The following is a 24380-nucleotide window of genomic DNA, read 5'->3' as shown; positions in this document are numbered from 1 at the left end:
AATGGCGTGAGTTGGTATGGTTCAACATATCTAAGGGCGGCCATCGTAGGCGCGGTACCATGCTTCAGCGGGAGCTTTCTGTGATGCGCATCGTTCAGCAGCATACGGGCAGCATCGCAGGGCGGTCCGGAGGCGCTGACGAAGGTGTCGCTACACTCGGAACTACGTCATTTGTCTCGTAGCAGAAAAGTGAACTCTCTCATCAGAGACGCGCCCAGCACAGCCGCGACGTGCGCTTCGTGGATAAAGTATAGTCCGCGGCGCAGCTTGTCTGTGAAGCGAAGTGGTATACTTAACGCGGAAAATGAATGCTACCGGTGGGCGTCCACAAATGCGTTTCCGCACCCGCCGCAACACAGTCTCCAAAGCGGGGACGAGGAAACGGCGTCGAAAATGACTCAAACTACAGCGCTGCAGGGGAAAAAAAGGCAAAACAAAAACAAACGCCGAGAAAAGGGCTTGCCGTCCGGCGTCCAGAGGAGTGGTCGCACTGCGCATAGCGAAGGGTTTATGGGGGACACGGAACCTAGCTTCATTGCTTTCTTGCTTTTCGTTGGTTTCCTGCGGACGAATATGTTTCTTCGCACGGCGGTCCCCTGCGTCGGACGGTGCGTTTGTGCTTCCGCGAAAACGAGCGTGCGCGTTAGCGCGCTCGATCGTGCAGGTGTCCCGATTCTTGTTCTCTCCGTCTCCGCGCGGGTGCGCCTTGTTCGCCTCTGTATAGTACGTGCATTTTGGCGAGATACATATAAAAGCAAGGAACAGCGCGAGCCCGTGGATTGGAGCCCAGTTTTCTTTCGCTAATGGAACTAGTGTCCCGCAGGCTGTATTGGAGGTGGATGGAAACGGTGTCGGAACGCTCGGCTCCGTAGTCGTCGCTTTGTATACCGTTTGGCTCACGGATGTCCGCGCGATTGGTGAACGGTGCATACATAGGCGGCTTTTATTTTTTAAAGTAGTGAACAAGAGCGCTACAATATATGACTCGCCTTATCGCAACACGTTTATCTCGAAAGTTTTCTGGGACGCATTCCCCCTTTGGTCAAGAATAAATGGGGCGTGGACTGGCGACGTACGTATGTGTAGCAGTGACGTGATTTCATTCCAAGGATGCTGCAGACTCCACTGACGTCAAGGCGGTCGGAATTTGCTTTCTAATTTAGTTTCGATGTGAGCTATAACACACGGCGCCCGTGGTCGAAGGGTCTCCAATACTAAGCGGCAGCACGCCGATGTAGGACACATTGGAGAACTGCGCACAACCCGAACTGCTGGTATTCATTAAACATTTTCTTTTGAACATCCACGCCTCCAGACATCCTTGGAACTCCTTCAATCACGGGCACCTTCTTTCAGCCCATATCGAACATGGCTGTATACAATTTCTACACAGTATACACTTGTAGATATAGAATAATGGAATATTGATTTAGTGCACAGTCATTCATGCCACGTTTTTTTTGTGTGATAGAACACAACTGACTGACTGGCTCAAACTACTTGAACAATTTAGTAATGGGCGGCATGTATTAAAAAGAAGCAAAAGAAATATATTATTTCGCCAACACTTGTCGAACGTGGTGGTGCGCTTTTGCAAAAGTGGACGCACTCCCCTGAGCTAAAGTATGCTGACCAGGTGGTTTCCTCGATAAAGTCGAATTTTCTTCTCCGTCCATGAACATTACGTTGTTTGTTTGTTTGCTTGTTTGTTGTTTTCGGTGGGCCTCTGGTCCTTTTACTTTTACTCACGGGTGCACATACGCCGAAGTACTCGGAGTACTGAACTTAAGTACGCAGAGCCGCATTGAGTAATTTTGTGGTTTTATATATATATATGTGGTTTATTTGTCGTTATATATATATATATATATATATATATATATATATATATATATATATATATATATATATATATATCGTTGTCGCCCACGGACACGAGTTGCAAAGAAGACACTGCGTACAAAGAAATCATGCGCCTCGACTGAAAAAGGTTGTAGTTTCTTGTTTTTGGTACAGTGATTGCTTCCTTGAATTTTCTTTGTTTTATTTACTGTATTTAGGGAAACGTTGGTGCCTGTATGGGGGTACCTGCTACCTCTCTTTTGAAATACGATAACTGTGCTCAAAGCGATGATCGTAATAGACGCAAAGGTTAGGGAATAATAGAGGCGCCATCATTTATAAAGTTCACGTACAAACGAAACACTCCTGGGAGTTCTTTAATTCTTTACTTTTATCCGACCGTACTTCCAAAATGAATCCGATGCTTTCCACGAAAGAGGAGGGCTTTTTTTTACATTCTTATTATTATTATTTTCTTTTGTCAAGATCGGCACTGCCTGTCGGGTTCGGCAGCTCGAAAGATGGTTATATCTGCCCGAACGAATCCGCACAACTGTTAGGACCCTTAAATTTTTGAGAGTTTCGAGTCTTTTCCGACTCAAGACTATCTCACTGCGCAGCCTGCGCAAACAACCCTTTGTGCACTGAGGCCCATAAAGTCGGAGAGAGCGAAAAGTATTATAGGCGGTTATCGACGAAAGAACGAAAGGGATCAGTGTCGACTAGAGGAGAAAGAGGCATCACTAGTGATTTTGCGTGCGAAAAGATAAGCGACGTGACCATTTCTAACGTGTCGTATTTGACGTTGCGATTTAATGCGGCAGCGATGGCGTGTGAGCGATAAAAACTGATCCGATTACGCTTGGATGATCCGAGCCGAGACTCATAGGTAGCGACCGTCTGAACTGCATCCAAGCTTACGAGTTGATCTCGGGCACGCCATGTCCGCTTGCTTGCCGACGAATTAGGAAGCCTTCCAAGTCGAACCTCCTGAACAAGGAAGACTGCGTGCTAACGCAGGAGCTCCGTGTTTTGAGTCCCGTGTCTTGAAGGATACAGTCTTATTTTTTTACCCCTTTGTTATATGCAATCTTCTTTTTTTTCTCAAAGTTGGTGTGTGCTTGGCTTTCAAAGCTCTTTAGGTTCCGGATCGCGAGTTTCTGAGCAGGCCTTGACTGGAAGTCAAACTCTGAAAACTGCGCAGCTAATTTACTTAGCGCTTCGATGCTGCTCGCCTTCTCTCTCATTCAGGCGCGGTCACAAAGCGCGTGAAAGGTATCTAAGTTCCTCGTCTTCTGTAGAACAGTTTCTTTCTTTTTTTTTTTTTGTAAAAAGCATTTTCAAGCACTTAACTGAAAGCTTCTGTTGCTTGTTGATACATTTACTTGCTTTTGTCTTCGAGTGTGCGGCAAGGCGAAAGAAAAAAAGCGAACATCACGATTTTTCGTGACTCGGAAATACCTTGCTCCCTGCGCGCGCCTTCAAGAATTGAGTCTGTGGCAGTTTCTTGCCGGGCGCTTTCTTTTTCTTTTTTCTTGTTCTTGACTTTTCGATATTGCGCGAAACGCGACTGTGGGCGGACAAACGAACTTAACAAACGAAGCTGTTTGTGTGCCCAGCGAGTATACGTACTTGCAAAATGTCGCTATAACAAGATCGGCGTTACTAGGAAACACACGCACATACAATTCAAATGACATGATGTGCGTTAATTAAGCGTGTGGTCGCGCTCGCGCGCACACACACGCACACGCACACGCACACGCACACAAGCACGAACACAGCTTTCACATAAGCTTATTCCCACAACGCGTGGGGTACGCACAACTTTGACTTAAAATATTTAAGTGTTCGGAAGTGTGTGTGAGGGGGATATATTATAGTAATGGGTACAATGTGTCGCGCAGGCTGCCTCTGGTCAACTGTAGCAATGTATCACTGGCTTCGACAATTTTTTTACGAGTCTTGTTCAATTTTCGCAGCCCGGTTGCATGGACACATTTGAAGCGCTATGAATTCTCGATCACTACGCAAGCGAACGTAAACACGACGGCGAACGCTTATTCGCAGCAGGTGTTGAGTAGCGCCTTTGCTTCGGATGCAAATGACATGGCGTGCGTTAATTAAGCCTGCCGTCGCGTGCGAAGTACAACCCGCACCGTCTTACAGACCACGGACGACTGTTCTTCAACGGTGGTACAGACCGAGTCGTAAAAATAAATGCTCGTGTTCCGCGAAACCTTCTGGAGCACAGCCCTTTACGCGCATGCCGGCTTGGACGTTTGTAGCTGCATTAATGACGAAAAGATGCATATCACCACGTACTACGTTTGGTGTCGTGAATTGCATGGTCGATGTATTTCTCTCCCACGTTGTCGCTCTTAGGTTGTTACAAGTGCTCGAGAGAGGGAGAGAGAGAGAGAAAGGGAGAGAAGTAGAGAAAGAAAAATTACAGCTGTAGATGACCTTTGGAGTAGCAGCATTTACATTCGGACTAGTTTGTATTCAAGGTCTCGAAGTGGGGGGGGGGGGGAGGGGTGCGCGGCGTTTCGCGGGCCTAGAATTTGCGCCTCGCCGATTGCGTGCCACCACCGCGGATGTTGAAAACATCTTTTTTTTCTCGCGTAGGCAGTTGTGTGTTAACTCTTAAACGCCTCAAGTCGGTGTATCGTTTGTTTTATACGATGATGGTCGTTCGTTCTGTTCTGGGCCGAGGGGAGATGGAGCCTTTCGCCAGCTGCGTGGTTGCTTAGTGGTTATGGCGGTCTGGTGCCGATGAGAACGAGGTCGCGGGCTCGACTCCCGGCCGCCACGGCCAGATACCGATGTTAATGGAACGCAAAAACCTTTGCTGTAGTTAGGTGTAGATGCGCGTTAAGGAACCCCGGAGAGGCGAATTTAGTGCAGAGCCCTGCACAACGGTGTCACTCAATCGTAGCCCCTCGGTGTAGGTTTTACGGGATAAATAAATAAATAAATAAATAAATAAATAAATAAATAAATCAATCAATCAATCCAATCGATCAACGAATGAATGCAACCTTGTTTCGCGGACAGCACTTTTAACACCCTATGAGCTTACCCCATGACCTCTGTTTTACAGGCGAATCTGTTTCACAAGTTTGTTGCTTTCCATTTTTCTTTATCTTTCTTTCTTTTTTTTTTTACTTTGAAGGGCATTTTATTGACTCCCTATTTTCTTTCTGTTTTTGCGCGCCATTCATAATGACCGGGTAAGGTTGTTGACTTCTTCTTTTTCGTTTCTTCTATTTTTTTTTTATACCACTCGCTCTGTCCGTCTTGAGAATATTCATAGGGCATATAGCGTAGATATCGAACGTTTGATACTGAACGCGCGCTCCGTTTGAAACGGCCAAGCGAACCTGTCGTCCTGCTTAAGATCAAAAATGGCGGCCGCTGACAACCGCTATTCGGGAACGGCAGCTGGTGGGGGAGAGGAGGGGAGGGGCATGCGTTGCGGCCATCCGTCCGGCTCGCTGAGCGCCGCTCCGGCTCCAGCGGCAGCGATCATCGGTACACTACATACGTGTGCGCGCGCGCGTGTGTGTGACTCGTGAGGGCGTGCAAGGCCGTCATCTCCCCGCGTTGCTGGACGGCGCCGGTCCAAACATCCTCATTAACCGCGCAATGAGACTCAGCCTCCGGGAGATGCCCGGCAGCGTTGGCAGGCGGGCAGGCCCTTTTCCCGCTGGCTCTACGCACACAGTGAGGCCCACGCTGCGCGGCATCAGGCACGCTGGCTACACACATACACGCACGCAAACATGCAAACACATACACGCAAACACATACACGCAAACACACACACGCAAACATACACACGCACACGCAAACACACACAGACAATCGCCGGCACTTGATTACTGCACGAAAGAACGGCACGCTCGTGGTCTTTTTGTTTCGCTTTGGAGTTTCTTCTGTCTCGCGGCCTCTCGAGAAGCGTGTTTCGCGCTCGCGCTTTCAGAGAGCGGTTCGCGCGCGTATATTACAACGACGCGCCCCTTTTCACGTGTTCGGGGCGGTAGGAGCAGCGTCTCTCCCGTCCTGTCAGCCCGCGCTACCGAACGTGCGTGTGAGCGATGAACGGAACCTTAAAGCATGTCTCCGCTGCGCGCTGTCGGTTTCCGAGCCGATGGACCGTTCAGAGAGAGAGACTCTCAGGAACGCCCGTTGCAGGCTGGGCCGTTGGGGATACGCGCTCGTGGTACTCTACCGCTTGTGCGCATGCGCATGATGTCTTATCACTTACGTTATCTGTTTGCTATACGTTATCGCATGATTATCGTGATCATCTTGTCTATATCTATATGCCTGGTAGACGGCAAATAGATGTATGTGCGTTCGGTCGGATAATTGCCCATCGCAATAAAATCATTACTTTACAGACGATTGAGATGGCAGTTCATTAGAATACCTTAAACCGCTGGAAATACGTGTAAAGAAGCGCTAAACTGTGTGTGTGTGTGTGTGTCTGTGTGTGTGTGTGTTTTGATGTGGGCGGACTTACGACATCGAAAACAGCTTCTTGCATACGCGAGCGCCACCTACTAGACTTAACCGTCACACTCTCTGCCCATTAACAGCAGAACCAGTTGAAACTTCGAAGTAGACAGCTAGTGGACTCGAGACATCTTTGCTTAAGAAACTCGGGGTCCTTACGTAGCGCGCATAAGCGTCTCGCGTTTTCGGTTATGTGTATTGCGATTCTCAAGGGGCCTAATTCGCAAAGCTTCTCGTTCGCAAGTGTTCGTTTGTCATTGGCCTATAATTGTATGTCCGTCCTCAGGATGGACAGAAAATTTCTCATTCGTACAGTTCTAGCTTAAGGACATTTTTGTGGATACGGATCTGGAAAACCTACGACCGGCATAGTTCCCTACATGGATTATTGTATGCAAGGAATGCAAGGAACTCTGACGCTGCAGTCCCTCAGCTGCAGGTGGATTGGTCGAAAATTGTGGATGACTATGGATGACAAATCGATAACTATGGAATTGTCTCAGACAAATTCATACTCATGGGTTTGTATAATCTTCAACAGACTATAGATGACATAGACTATGGATGACATATCCGTGATTATGGATTTGCTATGGATTTGTCTGTGGATTAAACAAAGTAGTCTTCCTATACTCATCACTCTAGACGTTCCTGTGGCGTTGATTATTACCTAGATTTCCACGAAATCATAATATTCTATAAGCGCGCGGAGGCACAAGGTTTCTGTGCACATGCGCAATAATTCGAAATTGTTTCGTTTTAGGGCAAAATTTTTTGTTCAAATCGATCAATTCCAAATGTCCTACAGAGCCGTTTGAAACCAGAAGGATGAAGTTTAGGCAAATCCATGTACTATCCCATCACACCCTGGCTGGTTGAAGCATGAAAAACTTTTAGCTCCCCTTGTCGGCTACCTTCGAGTGACCTTGAGCCAAAAACTAGAGCCGTTATCCGTTCACTTAGACGAAAACATCCGGACATGGTTGCCGTTGTCAGATGGGAAGGGAACTTGGCACACGGGCGTGCCGCGTCCCAGAGCTTACGTGTACTTGCGAGAACAAAACGAGATCATCCGGGTAACCAGTCCAACCTTCAGAAAATGCTGTCGCGGGACGCCAACCCTTTGTACAGGACCTCATCAGATGCGCTAGTTACTGCCCAAACAAGTTATAAAAGATATTGCTTCCGAGTTCTTCCTAATGTTTATCCACACTATCACTCAAGCTGCAACTTCTTGAACGCTGAAGTTTTATTTGTCATTTCCAATAGCGACGTTCAAAAGGCAGATACAGGCATCGTACGCTTCATTGTCATCTTTTGGCGCTGAGACAGGATTGCCTGTGTTGAACGCCAGCGGTCCGTGAGTTCCGCGGCGTGGGTATTTCGGTGGCTCGAGAGATGGCATCACCCTGTGTGACCAATCCGGCAGCCTCCGGACCGCCGCGGTTGGCCGAGGCGACACTTGCAATGAGTTTCAGTGCAAAGCGGGTTCGTGTGCTGGGGTGTGGTGCATGTGGTGTGGAGGGGCGGGCTGTTGCGAACATTCACTACACCCATTTTAATATTGTGGCTAGTATCATCTCCAACCAATCTGCTTTGCCGGTAGCCATTTCATGCTTACATCTACTCTCGACTACGGGAGAGCCATCATTTATTTATTTGTTTGTTCAAAATGGCCTTGCAGATGCCACGTGCGGCATTGAGTAGCAGAGGCTGCGCATGAAATGTGCGAGCAGTCATCGTGAGGGAAAGTACCATATTTAAGCAATGCAAATCCTAAGAACTGCAGTATTATCATTAACGCGAAAGAAGATAGGTAAACTAGAGTAATGAATACAGATAACATTGACAGAGTGAAAGTACAATGAAAATGGGGTTAGCTCTACAACTAAAAAACTCTTACGACAGACGGCTGCTGGCATTTTATTGAGTACCCCAATGCGACTCGACGCTCGTTGTGAGACTTCGACGAACCTGGTTTGGCACGCACGCATTCGTCTCCGCGCTCATTGTCCCATTCGCGCGCGTTGCGTTCCGTCTATGCGCCCCGAGGGTGGTCTATGCAGCCCATCTCGGCTTAAGTGGACCACGAAACTTGTATACCGCAGTCGCTGCGTTTGCCGGCGTTGCGTGCGCGGTAAACGCTCCCACAGGAATGCTTCCGCCACATTAGCTCCCGCCCGTTGTTGACTTTTCACGGGCTCTGTTTAGTCACACGTGCATTGGTGCGTGTGCATAACCATTTGGCGTATATGAATATGTATAGTCCCACCTTCCCACCCCGACTGTTTTCCAAAGTGTCCTCCTTGGCCGGCTGGTGTGCTACCGCTGTGCCCTCGGGCGTCATTCTTGAGAATGAGGCCAGAGCAATCGCGGTGCCGCTTTCGAGTGGGGAGTTTTTGTGAGGCGTTGTCGTTAAACGACGCGACTTTGCTGCCTGCCGTTGGTCGCGATTAGTCGCGTCGCGTTATTCTGGAGCGCGCTTGGCTCTAGAGACCGTGTTGATCGTGGGAACAATGAGCTTGGCGCGAGACTTGGAAACTAGTTCGTCTTCGCTGTGTGCTGCTCTCGCGTGCGTTTGTTTCGGCTGCCGTTCCGCTCTTTCTCTCCTAAGGCTTCCTTAATTAGTGTCTGAATTATTGTGCTCCTTGTTCATATTTCAAAAATTGGGTGCCGGGCGCAAGAAATGCCTTTTCCTCTTGCCTGTAATAATTGCACGATTCTGCAAAAAGCGTTGGCACGAATAGGAGGTTCTTACTAAACTTAGCTCCGGCGTGTTCGGAAGTATTTCGTCCTGGAAAAAGAAAAATGAGCGCTGTATTGTGTACACCTGTGTTTGCTTGTACTTGCCGAGTTGGTTTTCGGTGCTCTCAAAGTTGAAAAGTCTGTTAGTGTATACTGCTCGGCGCACGTTCGCAGAGTGATGGATTTCCTCACGAATTTACGGACATGCTGGGAAATCTCGGGCTAAATAAGATACGTGATATATAATCTTCAAAATGAAGCTTTCTTTTTTCTTGCTTTCTCTTTCCCTTGGAACGTTCACATCGCAAGATGAAGGGATCTGGTCGGACCTCTCCCAAGTTCAGCAGTTACCAGACTTCAGTGACTAGATGCGATTCGGCCGCAACTAATATCTGCATAGATACTATATGTTCTCTTTGAAGAATCCGCGACCATCACCTCACCGATTCTCACGAACATGCCAGCATGCCTAATTTTGATGCTTTATGTGTACTTACTATAGGGTTTCAAGCACCCGGACTTTGCGACAGAAGTGACATTTTTTTTGCGGTCGAGCGAGTCCGAAGTAGCGGGGTGCGCGCTAGGCGCAACGGCCGTAAAGCAAATGGCGCCCGAGCGACGCTACAATGTAATCGCAACCTCACAGGTGGGATCGACAAAGTACCAGAAGTGTTTGTTTTGGCGCAAATCACTTCACGCTCAAAGGGGGAACGTAGTTCTAACTTGCATTGACGAAAGAAAAAAAAAAAAAGAAAGAAAAGAGGAAAAGCACCTTGGACATTTGCCGTCTTTAAGTTGATAGGCGTTTAAACTTCGTGCGCGCTAATTGCAGCACCGCCGCATTGGCTCCCGTCGATTAGCGGTGCCCGTGTTTAACGAACCAGAAAATAGCCGTCTTTTTTTTCTGTTTCTTTTTCTTATTTTTTGCGAGAGCGCGCGACAGACCAGAAAGATAATATATATATATATATACTCACCTCACTCAACAATGACGGCAGCGTTCTTTCTTTTTCTTTTAAGAATCCGTTTTCTTTTCATTCTTTATACCGTATTTTAACTTTCGAGTCTCACGAGCTCTACAAAGCGTTACCTACAGCTCTCTGCAGGACGCGTCGCGTGATGTGACAGCCGGGGCCTTTCGAGGAACTGTTTATGACGACGTTCGCTGTCGGCGCGTCGCATCTCCGGGAGTGAAGCTACGCAACAAGCGACCTCAACGTCCGACGCGGTTCCGATGCCAGTGTGTCACGTGGCCTGGCGAACGCGCACCGTTTTCGTTAGCGATAGCGCCGTGCTATGTGCACGCGCACGACAGCCAGCGTGTGCGGTAGCCAGCCCAACTGACCAACCTCCACGAGAACGGCTTTATAAGTATTTCTCTATCTCTACTGACTTCCCGTTACTTTCACTTGAATTTCCATGGAGCAGGAATTGACTATCGTGGAAAAATTGTTGCGCAAGGTGGGCCTAAGGAGTTTTCCGTCTCGTAAAACGTTAACTGCCGCAGAAAAGTGCGACACAGTTGCGGGGTGGTTTTTTCTGGCATCTACAAGTGTCGCACGTTTGTCTATCGAGTAAGCGAACGAAAAGGGAAGGTATAGAGCGTTTAACCAGAAAATATACCGGCCTGCAACCCTGTACAGACAAGGGAAGCGGGAACAAGGGCAGCCATTCCCTCACAAAAGTCGTTACAAAAGCTTACGTTTCTGCTGACATTCTGTTGCCCCTCTGTACAATTACGTGTTGAAGTACAATCGCATGCAAGGGCTATGCACTCCTCAGTAACTGTTGACACCTTGCGCCTCTGCAAGCGGCAAAATTCGTCCTTCGTTTGGCGTTTTTGGTTCTGCTGGAGTTATGCCGCACTCTGCTGCAGACGTATGTAGAAACAGCTGTGCATCGTCTTGTGAGCGCTCACTGCTCACTCTCTCCCCCTCCTTCCACCGCCTTCTCTCTTACCTAAGTGTAGGGTAGCTAACCGGACGCTCGTCTAGCTGACACCCCTATACCGTTCCTCTTCCTTTAGATCTCTCTCTCTCACTCTCTCTCTCTCTCTCCGGACTCGCTTCCTGTCGTCCGGCGTCCGCTCCCGCGCGACCGTTTGAAGGACGCGCCAATCTGCGCAAGCCCCTACTCTCGTCCAGTGTCGTCGCTTTTGCACACGTTTCTCTGCCGTTCGTCTCTTCTCGCCGTGAATGCGTGCATCGCAGCGTGTCGAGCTCACAATGGCGGACGCGAGACGGATGTCGTGCCCGGCTGTATACGTGAGCCGGCCTTGCGACAGCGATCCACGTTGTCCTCCCGATTGCGATATCGGATGTCGCCGATGTACGCGTATATGCCGCTGCATACTATATACCGTCAGTACGACTACATGCACCGGGCCACGCGGCCGAGTTGCAGAAGGCAGCACGTGTCGTCTGCTATATCTCGTCTGCTGTAACTCGTCTGCTGTATCGCGTCCGCAGGTACGTGGGTCACTCGTGCGTGGGATCTTTCGCCTAAAGCTAGTACATTTTGTTTCGTACGCCACCACTTTCAGCGCACCTCTTCTGGGAACCACGCTTCGTTTCGTTATGTTTCTGCTTTTCTTTGTGCAATTTTCTCGTTTTGTCCCGAGGTCGTATCTGGACGAGTCACGCGACATGTGTTGTTGGCACGGGGCCATGTTGCGACGTTATATTTTCCGTGCTGTGGGCGGCAGTGTGGCTGGGTTTTCGTAATCCGTGATGTCCACGGGCTTGCTTGCCGGTGAACGCAGAAGCGACAAATAGCTTATCGACGGCTTGTTTCACTCCCGCCTGCTAGATCAGATTTATCAGTATTGACTTCCCCCTTAATTGACATTGATCGGGCATTTGAATTTATTGATATGAAAATATATGAAGGGGTATTTGCCGCCGCGTGCTGCATGTCATAGATGTACACCGATTTTCACTCGGTCGTTAAATATTATAATATTATTATTAGTAGTATTAGATACGGAAACATAGAAGCACACAAAGAAAACAGGAAGCGATCAAGCTGACAACTGCCACCGAGAGGGGCACAACACCTGCCTACTCTTTTGGGAGGAGGGAATGAAAAGAGAAGAAGAGGCGAAGAAGATAGGAAACAAAGAAATAGGAAAGAACATAGGAAATAAGGAAATGGCAAAGACACGGACAAACGAAAGTAGGAACACGGAAAGAATGTCTGTAAACAGGAGGCCAAATCAGTTTTCTGCATGAAAGTGAGCAAGACCCTATGACCCTGGTCACGTTGAGCAGCACTCCATCTCGGAAACAGGCAATCGTCAAGGGTCGTACACTTGAGTCCAGTCAGTCCATAGTCCTTGATTAGCAGTGCACATTGTGTGAAGAATGCGGTACACTCCACTATAAGGTGTTCGAGTGTCTCACAGGAACCACAGGGCGTACACGACGGACTGTCCACATGTCCTTCACGATACAAGCGTTCGCGCACCGACACAGAGCCAACTCTTAATTTCACTAACTGTGCTCTAGCACTGTGAGGCAAGCCACGACCACGAACACATCCTTGCAATAAAGCAGTACAATATTAGCGTCAGAAGGGGTGTATCATCATCATCATCATCATCAGCCTGATTACGCCCACTGCAGGGCAAAGGCCTCTCCCATACTTCTCCAACTACCCCGGTCATGTACTAATTGTGGCCATGTTGACCCTCCAAACTTCCTAATCTCATCTGCCCACCTAACTTTCTGTCGCCCCCTGCTACGCTTCCCTTCCCTCGGAATCCAGTCCGTAACCCTTAATGACCATCGGTTATCTTCCCTCCTCATTACATGTCCTGCCCATGCCCATTTCTTTTTCTTGATTTCAACTAAGATGTCATTAACGCGCGTTTGTTTCCTCACCCAATCTGCTCTTTTCTTATCCCTTAACGTTACACCTATCATTCTTCTTTCCATAGCTCGTTGCGTCGTCCTCAATTTAAGTAGAACCCTTTTCGTAAGCCTCCAGGTTTCTGCCCCGTACGTGAGTACTGGTAAGACACAGCTGTTATACACTTTTCTCTTGAGGGATAATGGCAACCTGCTGTTCATGATCTGCGAATGCCTGCCAAACGCACCCCAGCCCATTCTTATTCTTCTGATTATTTCACTCTCATGATCTGGATCAGCAGTCACTACCTGTCCTAAGTAGATGTATTCTCTTACCACTTCCAGTGCCTCGCTACCTATCGTAAACTGCTGTTCCCTTCCGAGACTGTTAAACATTACTTTAGTTTTCTGCAGATTCATTTTCAGTCCCACCCTTCTGCTCTGCCTCTCCAGGAAGGGGTGTATGTCTTCTGCGAAAAGTTGCAGTCGGAACGGAGTCTTTGGATATCAGAGGGAACACAAATGTGTTTCAAGCAGACGTTCGAACTATACACATCCACACTTACAGATGGTATAGCGCCGCTATTATTTTTCAGATAATGAATTTGGTAATCTTTTTCTTGTCATTTCTGGTGCGCTCTTTGCACGTATGCCTTGTTTGGTGCTCTGTATTTTAGGTGCGATTTAGGGATAATGGTTTCTGTAGTAGCCAAATTTCCCGTTTTGTCTCAGTTAACCAACAATAACGACCGTCCTTCGAACGAGGATAATCAGTCGATCTAAGGTGGTTTATACGAATGCGGCTCGTGGTAGAAGCCAAGAAGCGAGAAAGAATTCTCTTTATCTGACTGTGTCCTTGCTCCAGAAAGACAGTGCGACGAAGCATCGTGCCATAAATGAGCGCAAACGGGAAACACAATCGGAGAGAAACAAAACACGCCTTCATCGGAAACGCAGCCGCGAGAAAAAGAGTACCTAGGGCAGATGGCCCAGTTGCAGTCGATGAGCCGTACGGTGCACCGCCCTGCAAACGGAGCCCAGCTGATTTCATCGGCGCGTCGTCTGCTTGCTCCTTTGTCTGTCCGCCGCGGAATGGCGCCACTGTAGCCAACGGCTGACATATGTATGGATGGTAATGTGCTTCGATACATCTACAGGAAATCTGAACCTAGGGACCGAGAAACGAGAGATGCAACTAAATATGACAGGCATAACGTCAAGAAGACAGGAAAGATGGCGGAGTGGATTAGACAGCTATAACTTGTGTGGCACGATAGCATAGGTGGAGCGAACGGTGGAACTGAGCAGGCCCTGGCAATGCGTAGGACGCGTTAAGTGGTGATCTGTTGGAGTAATGGCATGGGCGGAAAACGAAAGGAAACGCTGTCGAGGGCGGCTGAGGATTAGGCGGTGTGCTAAAATTAGGAAACGCAAGTTAGGGCTAATAGATCTCTTGGAAAGTACTTCCTGAATAGGCTTATGGACCAAGGCTGAACGTAGATGGGCACAAGAAACAGCATGGACACAGCGGCTGTCCGTATTCTTTCTTTCACTCTGCACTTGACATTAAGTGGAATGATGACGGCATATGGTTATAGGAAAATTGTGGAACAACAATGAAACTTTAGGAGAAACTAAGGACCGCGGAACCAGCGATGAAACAGAAAATGGTCGGGGAAGAAGAAGGCACAGGAAGATACAGGAAGAACAGAGAAAGAAAGCAGCATTGATTACATAAAAAAACGTACGTAGTTAATATTCTCTATAAAAGAAAAACTAGTTCGGCAGGTCATGTAATACCAAAAGCAGATAGCCCATGGTCTTTTCGATTAATGGAATTGATAGCACGTAGAGATGGAGCCGAAAACAATTGGTTGGGATCTGGCCTCTAGCACTAGTGCGTTTCCCTTGCTTCCCATCCCCAGTGCAGGTTAGCAAACCGGAGACCGATATCTGGTTGACCTCCCTGCCTTTCCTCTTTATCACTCTCTCTCTTCTGTTGTGTCCCATTGCTGTAATATTAATGTGCTAAAGTGGCATATTCAAAATGGGAAGTTCCCTTCTGTTGCAACGCATGTTTTCCATTTCTCTGCGCCCTCAACCTTCCACCCACATCGTATTTACCATCAGCGTAGATTCGTTTACGTTTTTTTGACTGCCCTTGCCACCCAAAGCATTGAGGAAGCCAACTACTTTCATATTTATCGCTGAATAGATGTATGTCATATTCTACCCTGCAGAAAAAATGCTCAATGGATACTGTAGCGTTCCTACACGTTACGCACAAATCGTCTTCAACCGAAATTTCTTTTTCCCTGCAACTCTGCCTTCTCAGATGCTCTCCTCTGATCTCGAACAGTGCAATTGACCTTTGAATTATCGCAAGAAATTTCCCTTCCTGATGGTATCGACGCTTGGCCGAGTTAACGCGTGATCTACGTGAAGCGCACGTGATGATGAGACACAAAGAAATAATGGCACATGCATGCAGAGCTCACACTCGCAACTGAAATATTTATTGGCCCTGTACGTGACACCTGTGCAGTTAAATGTTTGAAGGAAACGAACGAACACAAACGAGAATCTAAGTAGTCAAGAATGACCATTAAGTCATACTGGTTAACAGTGACCATGCTGGACAGTGAGAAAAGCAAGTGGTGAAGCAGAACCAGCGAAGCTTAACCGAAAAGAAAAATCAAATGAATTACGAGCACCAGTCCCCCTCCCCTTCCCCCATAGAGCACCTCTTTCTTGTCGCAAGGCTTCGCCTAAAATATGCAGAAATATAGACGTAAAAAAAAAAGAAGAAAAAAACATTCTGGGGCTTCACGCGTGAAAATCTGATTACGGGGCACGCCGTATTGCCTTCGGATTTTTTTTTTTTTTTTGACCACCTCGGTCTGTTCAACGTGTACCCAATGCAGCGCACTTTTTGCATTCCGTCCCCATCGGCGTGCGGCCGCCGCGTCCCGGATCGAACCTGCGACCTCTTCCTCAGCGGCGCTACGCCGTATAGCGCGGCGGGTGAAGCTTAACCAAGGAAGTGCCGGTAAAGTTCGATGACATTCTCGAGTTCCCCGCTTCGCCCTTCCGCGAAGAGCACCATCTGTCGACGCGTTCGCCTCCCTAGTTTACCGCCTGCAACACGACACGTGCGCGGCCATGAATGAGAAACAACGCCAATCCGCGGCGGCAGCGGCGGCGTCGATTTGTGTTCCGGGCGCGCTCCGAAGAGGCCGTTAAGAGAAGGGGGGTAACGTCGTTCCGTATTCGAGCCGCGTTCGCCGCAGAACGACGCTATACAGTGAAGTGGTTGTGTTCGCACGGTCTTCCCGATTTCTTTCCTGCACCCAGCTCGCCCTTCGCAACAGCTCGAATGGCTCTGTCTTCGCCTCTCGCTACACCGTGGAAACACTGTGGGCATCACATCGGGGTGCTACAGAATGGTACATTAGGGGCTATCGAGGCCCGTTCGTCTTGTTCGTCTGCGAGGTTTAACGGTGCTTTGTTCGAAAGCTCCTCGCGAGCGACAGCTGTACCGACGACAGCCTATCAGAATGAGGCAACGGGAGGCAGGGGGGGGGGGGGGAGAGGGGGGGGGGTCTCTTAAAAGCGGATAAACCGTCGGGTGGATAATGATGCCTGAAGCCGAGGTGTTCGCAAAAGAACTGTAGCTGCGGGGAAGGAGGAAATTTGTTTTCCGACTCATCGATAAGATTAATATTCTGTTGAGTGCTCGAGTTATTTTACGCAAGTTGTAGCGAAGGAAAAATAGTAAGGAGTCTGGTCCTGTTCCTACACTCATTGCCGCCGTTTGCGGAACCGTGGCAATACGGTGTATACCCAAAAGGTGGATGAGATCTTGGGAGACCTCGTTGAACCAGAACGCTATAGAAGTATGTTTGGCGAGCGTGAGTGTTCTCGTCGAAGGAGAAAGCAGCTGATATTACAGAGAGGGGGCGGAGGGAGGCTAAGGTGCGTTAAGGTTAACGTTGCTTTCGACGCCTTTACGTCAGCCACTGAGTGGAAAATAGTCGGTCGTTGCTGTAATAGCTCTGCGTATTTTTGTTGAAATCGGAGTCGTGAGATGTCGCTACCACCATTGCGTCTTCACTCTACTTCTTCGGTATTCCGTAAGCGTTAATACGGTATACGGACGTAGCAAAATTCTTCAATGATGAAGCACTATGTCGACGGCAGATGCGTTCGTGTTCTACCGGAACACATCGGCCGGCCATGAAGAGGAACACAAGCATGAAAAAACAAAACATGTGCATACATGCTTCGTAACTAACTGAAAGGGAAAATGAGCTAGAGGGATAGGTTACATTTAGAACATTACCGTGAGCGGACTCTTGGAAAAACAAAATAGATGTAAGATCCCATGACGGGGGCCTCAACACCAACATTGATATGAACTCCCTATATCTGCTTTCTATCGCTGGAAGCAGGGAGGCGGGGCTGTGTAGCAATGCCTGCCCTGAAAGAAGACAAAAAGAACGAAAGAGAAAGAAAGGAAGGAAACCCGGCAACTTGCTCAGTACCTCGGCTTCTAAAGAAAAGGGTCAAAACGTATGATTAAAAATAATGAAAGGAAATAAAGAACCCGAGGTACAATCCGCGCAGCAGTGACTTTGCGCTAGCACCCATCACTTCTTTTGTTCCTCGTAGCACGAGGAAGTCTCACACTGTACAGCTTCCCACAAACTTAACGCCCACACCTCCCACGAAGCAAAGCATGCGCGGGGAAAGCGCGGCGTCGTTTCACGAGATTCACCACTCGAACACTGCACAATTCTTTTCTTCTTTTCATTTTTCACGGAACGAAGCCAAAAGCGTCTCCACAGAAGGCGCCACCAACGGACATGCTCCCGTACGTATGCGCGAAAAAATAAGTAAAAGCGCGCGTTCAGAATACAGACCAAAAGAACGGACCGCGTATAGGCTCAACTATAGCGAGGAAAAGAGACACGCAAGTAGGGCTTGCTACACTGTAAAGGAAAAGACCTCGGACGAGAAGCAAATGTATATAGACCAAGCACTAATGCGGCGAAACCTCGCGTGTTCGCCTGACGGAATCCCCCGGGGGAGAGGCGAAAACGTTTGTTTTTCGCGTCGATACGAAAGCGGCGGCGCTGCTGCTGCTTCCTCGGTGGGCGCTGGTGCTCGCCGGCGAAAACGAGAGCTAACCTGAGCGAGCGAAAAGTTTGGCAGAAGAAATGAGAGACATACGGACCTGGCACGTACTGTTTCTTTTTTTTTTTTTTCGTGTCGCGTGTGCTGCCTGCCTGTCCTTCCGGGGGCCAGCTACAGGATCGATTTTCGGCTGAGAACACGGGGCCCGGAACATTGGTCGTTGCCCTTGCCGACCGCAGCGCCACTGCGGGGCCACTGCGGGCATTTCGTGAACTTCGCAAGGTGGGGCGTCGTTCGGCCCTACGTACCTCTGGAGGACTTGGGGCCCCAGCGTCGACGGGCATGCATTCTCGTTTGCTCTCAAGTGCTGTCGAGTTCTAGAACTGCACTCGACAAAAGTTGCGAAGTGCGGTTGTTCGCGAGGCGTCTGTTGCAATATTGGGATATAGACGTCCCTCATTTCTGCACTGGGACAAGCGGCACCTCCAATTCAGATAATGGGATGAGGGACGCCCTTATACCGATATCGGTATAGATGCAAATTCCACTGCAATATTGCTGCTAAATTCAGATTACCGAAAGATAAAATTGAGCGTACAAATGAGTAAAATGTTTAAAGAAAAAGCCCTCACTGTACTAAAAGGAGCGTAACACAATGTTTCTAGGATAATATACATCATGAGCTGGGGCACAACCTGTGAGAAGTGCGAGTATACCTCCTAGGAACGCTGAAAAGTTGAGTTCACAACCAGATGTGCACCGGAAGTCACCAACGTGAAAAAAGGTGCACGTTCCAAAAGGCTGCTTTAACAACGAAATTCTCGGAGAACAATGTTATTACTGAATTTAAAGACTGGTATCGGCTGTGGGATCGTATACGTTCAAGTGCTTCAGGGAGCTGTCTCGAAGAGGTCTGTACTATGGTGCTGGCTTCGCGAACGAAGTCGGAAGGGCGATGGTGGATTCATCCCGTGGGAGTGCATGCATACGTGCGAATTCTTTCGGGCGATGGTAAAAAAGTTTGTAATAGAGCATACGTTTACAGACTTATGGCGCAAATAAAGAAAGCGTTGCTGTACGAGGTAATTATATTTTTGTTTCAAAATAATATTACTGGAGGGAAACTTGGCGAAATTCTTGGAAAAATCGGACGACCACCATGGAGATCACGGTCAGTTTAGCTGCATAAACTTTGCTAGGACGTGGCATGCTGTTACGAATTGGCGTATTGCCAATTCCTAACATTGCTTATGTAATTGGGTTATCAAATGTTCGCTTACTTTCGCGGACCTGCCTTGCAACTTCACTGCAGTTTTGGGTTATGTTAAAAAAAAATCGTATTTTGACACATTTTCCAGCGACGACAATCAGCCCGTGCCCGGGCCTCAGTATAGAGGTGATCAGGACAACAGCACTCGCTTATACAGGCGAATTACTTGTAGTAGTCAGAATTTTTTTTTTATTTCGAAACTTTGCCCAATGGCATAACTCCAAAAGGCAATCAAAACCAGACGGCTCAAATTTCGGCGACAGCATGGCTGGGCGTCGTCTCAACGCTGGTTTTGACACGATCCGGCGGCACATGCAGGCATTAGCGTCAAGTATATCTCTAATAATCTTTGCATAAAAGTTCTGCAGTTCAACGGCCTTTGAGGCCTGAAATGAACGGAGACGGCCGGATCGAATTAAGGCCATACATGATCGTCTGCAGGGAGTAGTATTTTTTTTACTGACTCAGCACTCCTGCCTGAAACACTCGCGTCTCAAATTTTATTATGTTTTTTTTAGGCCAAGTGTGCCTTGTTCCTTCTGCAAACAAAGGCCCCGACTTGTACGTACATTCTTATACACGAAGCTGCCCTTCTTTCGAATTCTGATTCGAAAGATAACCGAGATGTTTCTGACGGACCTGCAAAGAACGTTGGACAAAGCGCAGTAAAAATTTATTTTTCTTTACGGGAAAGCAAGCAGTGTAGCTAGATTTTTAAAAAATGCAATACAGAGAGAAGCAGAACTTCATTCCGCCTTCTCTCGAAGCTGTCCAGCCCTACCAGTTGACCGAAGCTATCAGTGCGCTCCGTTCACTGAGATTGAAAGGTCCGTCTCCGCTCTCGCTTTGCCCATTGTTTCTTCTGCACTTTTTCACTGCTGCATGAAGAAACAGTTCTCGCGTGGGAAGCTCCTCGTTTCGCCCTGACGTGTCCAATATATATCTGTGCCGGCGCTCTTGTATTACCAAGTTCAATCTCCTTTTGTTCTAAACCGAAGAGCACCCTTGTTGGGCGAGTGAGCGACGTTGTCTTGTAATCCGGGCTCCGCCAGCAGGACCGCCCGATGTACCGTTTTTTCGGCGTCCAGTATCTTGCCGCAACGATTCGATGCCCTTGTTCTGGAATTTCGGCGGCATACACGGCTCATTCAGCTTTTTTGGGGGAGAGGATAGTTTTTTTGTCTTTCTTTGGTCCAGTCATGATCCCCGTTGGTATTCTACGTATAAGCGCCACTTTTTTCAAAGCGAAATGTTTGTCAGACGTTATGGCTGGAAAGAGAACTCAGTCTGCGTTTGTTCTCGTATCAGCGATACTGTGCCTACATCTAAAGTTCTGGCTTCGGCTCTGGAAGAAGAGCTCGAGACTTTTGCGAAAGAGTTGCTCAGGCCTATCTTGCGCCGCTGTGTCATGCTGCATCATTTGTCCTGAAGAACGGGTCACTGACATCCAATATGTTGCGTGTCTACAGGGAATGCGTTGCTTTGAGAACTGAAAAAGCCGTGTTTGAAGCATTTGTGTCAGTTATGTGTAGTTTGAGAAAAGGGAAAGAGAGAATAAGCAAGAGAGGAAAAGTACAGGCAGTGAGTTTAAGTAGAGAACTAATGTCGTTTGCTACCTACGCTGTGGAAAGATGGGACTGAAAAGATAAGAAAAGCTAGAAACATAATTAAGAAAACACAAGAAAAGAAGGAGGGGAGTGCGTGTCGTCTGTCGCATAATTGAGGAAATTTCGACAGTGCGCTAGTTGGTTAAATGCGCTTAAATTCCTTTGTTTGTATGTATTGCTTCAGTGTGGCACTTTCGTAAGTTCTCTGCGTAAGTCTGCCACATAAACCTGTCGTCTGCGACAAACGGAGCAGGGGTTATAGAGCCAGCCTTAATGACGGGTGTTGAGGCCATAGGGCTATAACTCTCACACAGAAAGAGGGCGGGTGTCCCGCCTGTCGAAAGGAGAGCAAGGCTTCAGTGCCTCTTGGGAAATCTGCTGGCATGTCATTGTCATATGAAAGATGTGCTAACATGTCGGTACAAGACTCATGGTATGGACGCTTGCGCTTGGAATGCTTGCGAAAAGGCTCTACAACGTTTATAGAGCTGGTCTTGAAGAAAAGATGTTTCCCATTCATTAAATTTTTTGCGCCCACTGATGTTCTGAACTTCGAGAACGAAATAAATTTTTGTATTGGTGCGTCGCCCATAGTGCAGAAGGACCACGCGTTCTGGCGGATGCGTGCCAATGGTGGCTAAAGTGAATTCTCTTGTTCTCTCTGCGCAGGCGCCGGCGTAACTGCGGGCTGTCGCGGCCAGAGGGCTCTAGCAGCGGTGCTGGCACGGTCATGAAGGCGGTCGCCATGGAGACCGTCGATGACACCGTGACCACGGAAGACCAGCTGGTGCCGCTGCAGGTCTTTGTGCCGGACCTTGTCATTCAGGTGAGCGCGGTCGCTTCTTTACTTCAGTGCACCTGCGCAGACTGTGCTCTTCCTTGTTCTTTGATGTCACTTGCGGCGATGCGTGAGAATAACCGAAACCTCTAGGTGGATTGATTTAAGGAGTTTCTTGGCACCTACGCGGGAATGCTTTCTTCAAGGACGTGGTGTGTTCTCTGCACCGGCAAGGTAGCAGCTTATTCTGTTTCGCAGCTTCCAGTTGAAGGCGGGTAATTAGCTTCATTTGCACGAGACCGCAAGTACGACAAATGTGGCCGATGTTTGGCTAACATTGCCCAATGTAGAAGGAATGTGGCCCAACAGTGTGTATACATTGAGCGATTTTGCCCAACGTTGGGCATTCATTAGGCGAGCTTCAATCACTTTTAGGGAATGCGTCGCGGCTTTCTCGTTGGAGTGTCTGCGTCACTACGGCGGGTATGCTTACGGGTAGACCCAATGGACAGCGAAGAACGTCTTGTCAGGCTACGCTGCCGTACAGCCACGCTGTGGAGTGGCACCGTATGTTTTAGGGAAAACAGGGGGAAGTCGGGAGATAATTTCGCTCACCGTATGTTTTACTTACTTTGCTCAAGCAAGCCTTGTCAGGAAATAGAACGCATTGAACTGCCTGTTTTGATTAAGTTAATTGCTTCGGCACACTGTCACTTTATATGTGCTACGTGAGGACTATATTTCCTTTAACGTGTACGTTCATAGGCGTGAATACCCAAGCAACGTGAAGTACCCAATTTGATCAGCTTTCAGTGCGGTGAGGTGGGATTGTTTGTAACTGGAGTTCGTCATGTTTGCAGCGCGAGATTGATAAACGCTCCCACAGAAAGTATACTGGACGTTGCTGCAGGAAGCACGGGGATAAAGTTTGCACCATTATGGCGATAGATCATTTTTCGGCGCTGCTTTTACTTTCCCGTAGACTGCACAATAAGAACGACGCCTTACTGTAGCGACGAGCACGTAGTCAATAGATGACGTCCACAATGCCGCCCTCAAAGCAGCGGCTCTCTCTGACTTGGCATCAAGAGGAGGGGCTTCGAAATAAGTGTAGGAACGGGCATGCACTCTACCGTATAGCCTGCTTACGATATATTAACATAGGCCAGGAAGAGATATATGTGGGAACTCAAACTTAGTTTATTAAGCAGGGCCGATTTCAGTATACATTGCGACTGTTCGAAGGTGGTTCATCTTGGAGTGCAAACGACGTCGCTCGTGGATGGGAATCACAGCACTCGTCAACACCCAGGCAAGAGCCACAAGAACACGGTAATAAAAGTCATTACAGAAACCTAAATATATTAAAATAGGGAGAAAAAAATGAGAATAACTCATGACCGATTTGCTTGGGGCAATCTGCATGCAAAGACATCTGCAGTTAAACATGGACAAGGTAATACGCGACGAAAATTGTTAAAATTACGGTATTACTGCGAAACGTTGCCACTCTGGCGCCCAGAAACATCCGGCGCGTGAGTTCCGGCGCCATATTAAGTCGCTCTCATTTTCAACAGTTCCGAGTGAAATTGCCAGAGTGGATGAAAGCCGTGGCGGCGTAAGCACGCTGTAGCTATATGTGTGCTGCCTCAAACGCCCTGTAACCTACTGCATGATGCTAGAGAAACGCGACTTATACATACATATATATATATAGCGCCCGCCAAATCTCCCACCGAAGTCATTTGCGTATTACGTTCGCTCCGACTGCGGGGCGGCGGAGCCCGCGAAATTCCCTGGCGTGAAATGTCCCGCCCCGCCAGGCGTTCGCGTATCTGCGTGCGTTTGTGTGTGAACCGTGGTGTGAACGCTCGTGGAAATCAGCGGCGGCGGCGAGTACGTTACCGCTTCGCGAGAGAGGGCGCGCGCTCTGCACACGCCCCGGCGCAAACGGTGTCGTGCAGCCGCCCAGAAATTCGCGCGTTCCCGCGAGGTCGCCCGCCGGGTGCATTGTTGCGTGCAGAGAAATGGTGGCGCGGAGCCGTTGCGTCCTGTTGTTCCTCCCGGGTATAGCTTGCCTTTTTTTTTTCTTTCTTCGTTTCTTTTCTTTGGATATCGCCGTTGCTATGTCACACTTTGTTCGCGAGATCGGCTGCCCGAAAGTGAAACTTCGGGTCACGCCGCGCGGCTCTTTCACGGCAGTGCACAAAGGACCCGATAGAAAGCTGAGTTTGCAGTGCGCTTTTGCGTTGTGTGTGCACTGTACTCCAGTTGCGAGTGGCGGCACGGTTTTCGCTGCCCTCCGCGGACGCGTGGAAAACGCGGTTTCGTGTGGAAAGCTGCAAGTTTCGAAATGGCAGACAACGGTGCGGTACACTGCGAGGGAGGGCCGGTGCGGCGGTTTATCTAAGCATTATTTGTCGGACTGTTTCATTTCTTTTAGGAGGGCGGGGCGGCTGGGAGAAACCAGTTACCGTCACCGGCCCCGCGTGCACCTATACAAATGCGTGCGAGGTGCGAGTCCACAAAGTGTGAGGGCTTCAGAATGGCCGAGGTGTTTCGACGGAGATTAAGAAATGATCCGGAACGCACGAAAAAACGCTCGCGCCTGGCGTAAAGCAAGCAATTGAGCC

General features: G+C 48.5%; 1 protein-coding gene across 6 annotated transcripts in view; it reads left to right on the top strand.

Moving 5' to 3' along the window:
- The window catches only part of Prosap (SH3 and multiple ankyrin repeat domains prosap), a 241989-nt gene that overhangs the window by 170068 nt on the left and 47541 nt on the right, over positions 1–24380 (top strand). For all 6 annotated transcript variants that reach the window (XM_055062204.2, XM_050194460.3, XM_050194459.3 and 3 more), the window contains one exon: positions 21639–21795. In XM_055062204.2, the coding sequence (XP_054918179.2) occupies positions 21700–21795 (96 nt within the window). In that variant the 5' untranslated portion in view covers positions 21639–21699. The remainder of the gene's footprint in view (positions 1–21638; positions 21796–24380) is intronic.

Source organism: Dermacentor andersoni, chromosome 10, assembly GCF_023375885.2.
Source record: "Dermacentor andersoni chromosome 10, qqDerAnde1_hic_scaffold, whole genome shotgun sequence".
Lineage (NCBI taxonomy): Eukaryota > Metazoa > Arthropoda > Arachnida > Ixodida > Ixodidae > Dermacentor > Dermacentor andersoni.
This window is presented reverse-complemented; position numbering and strand designations above follow the sequence as displayed.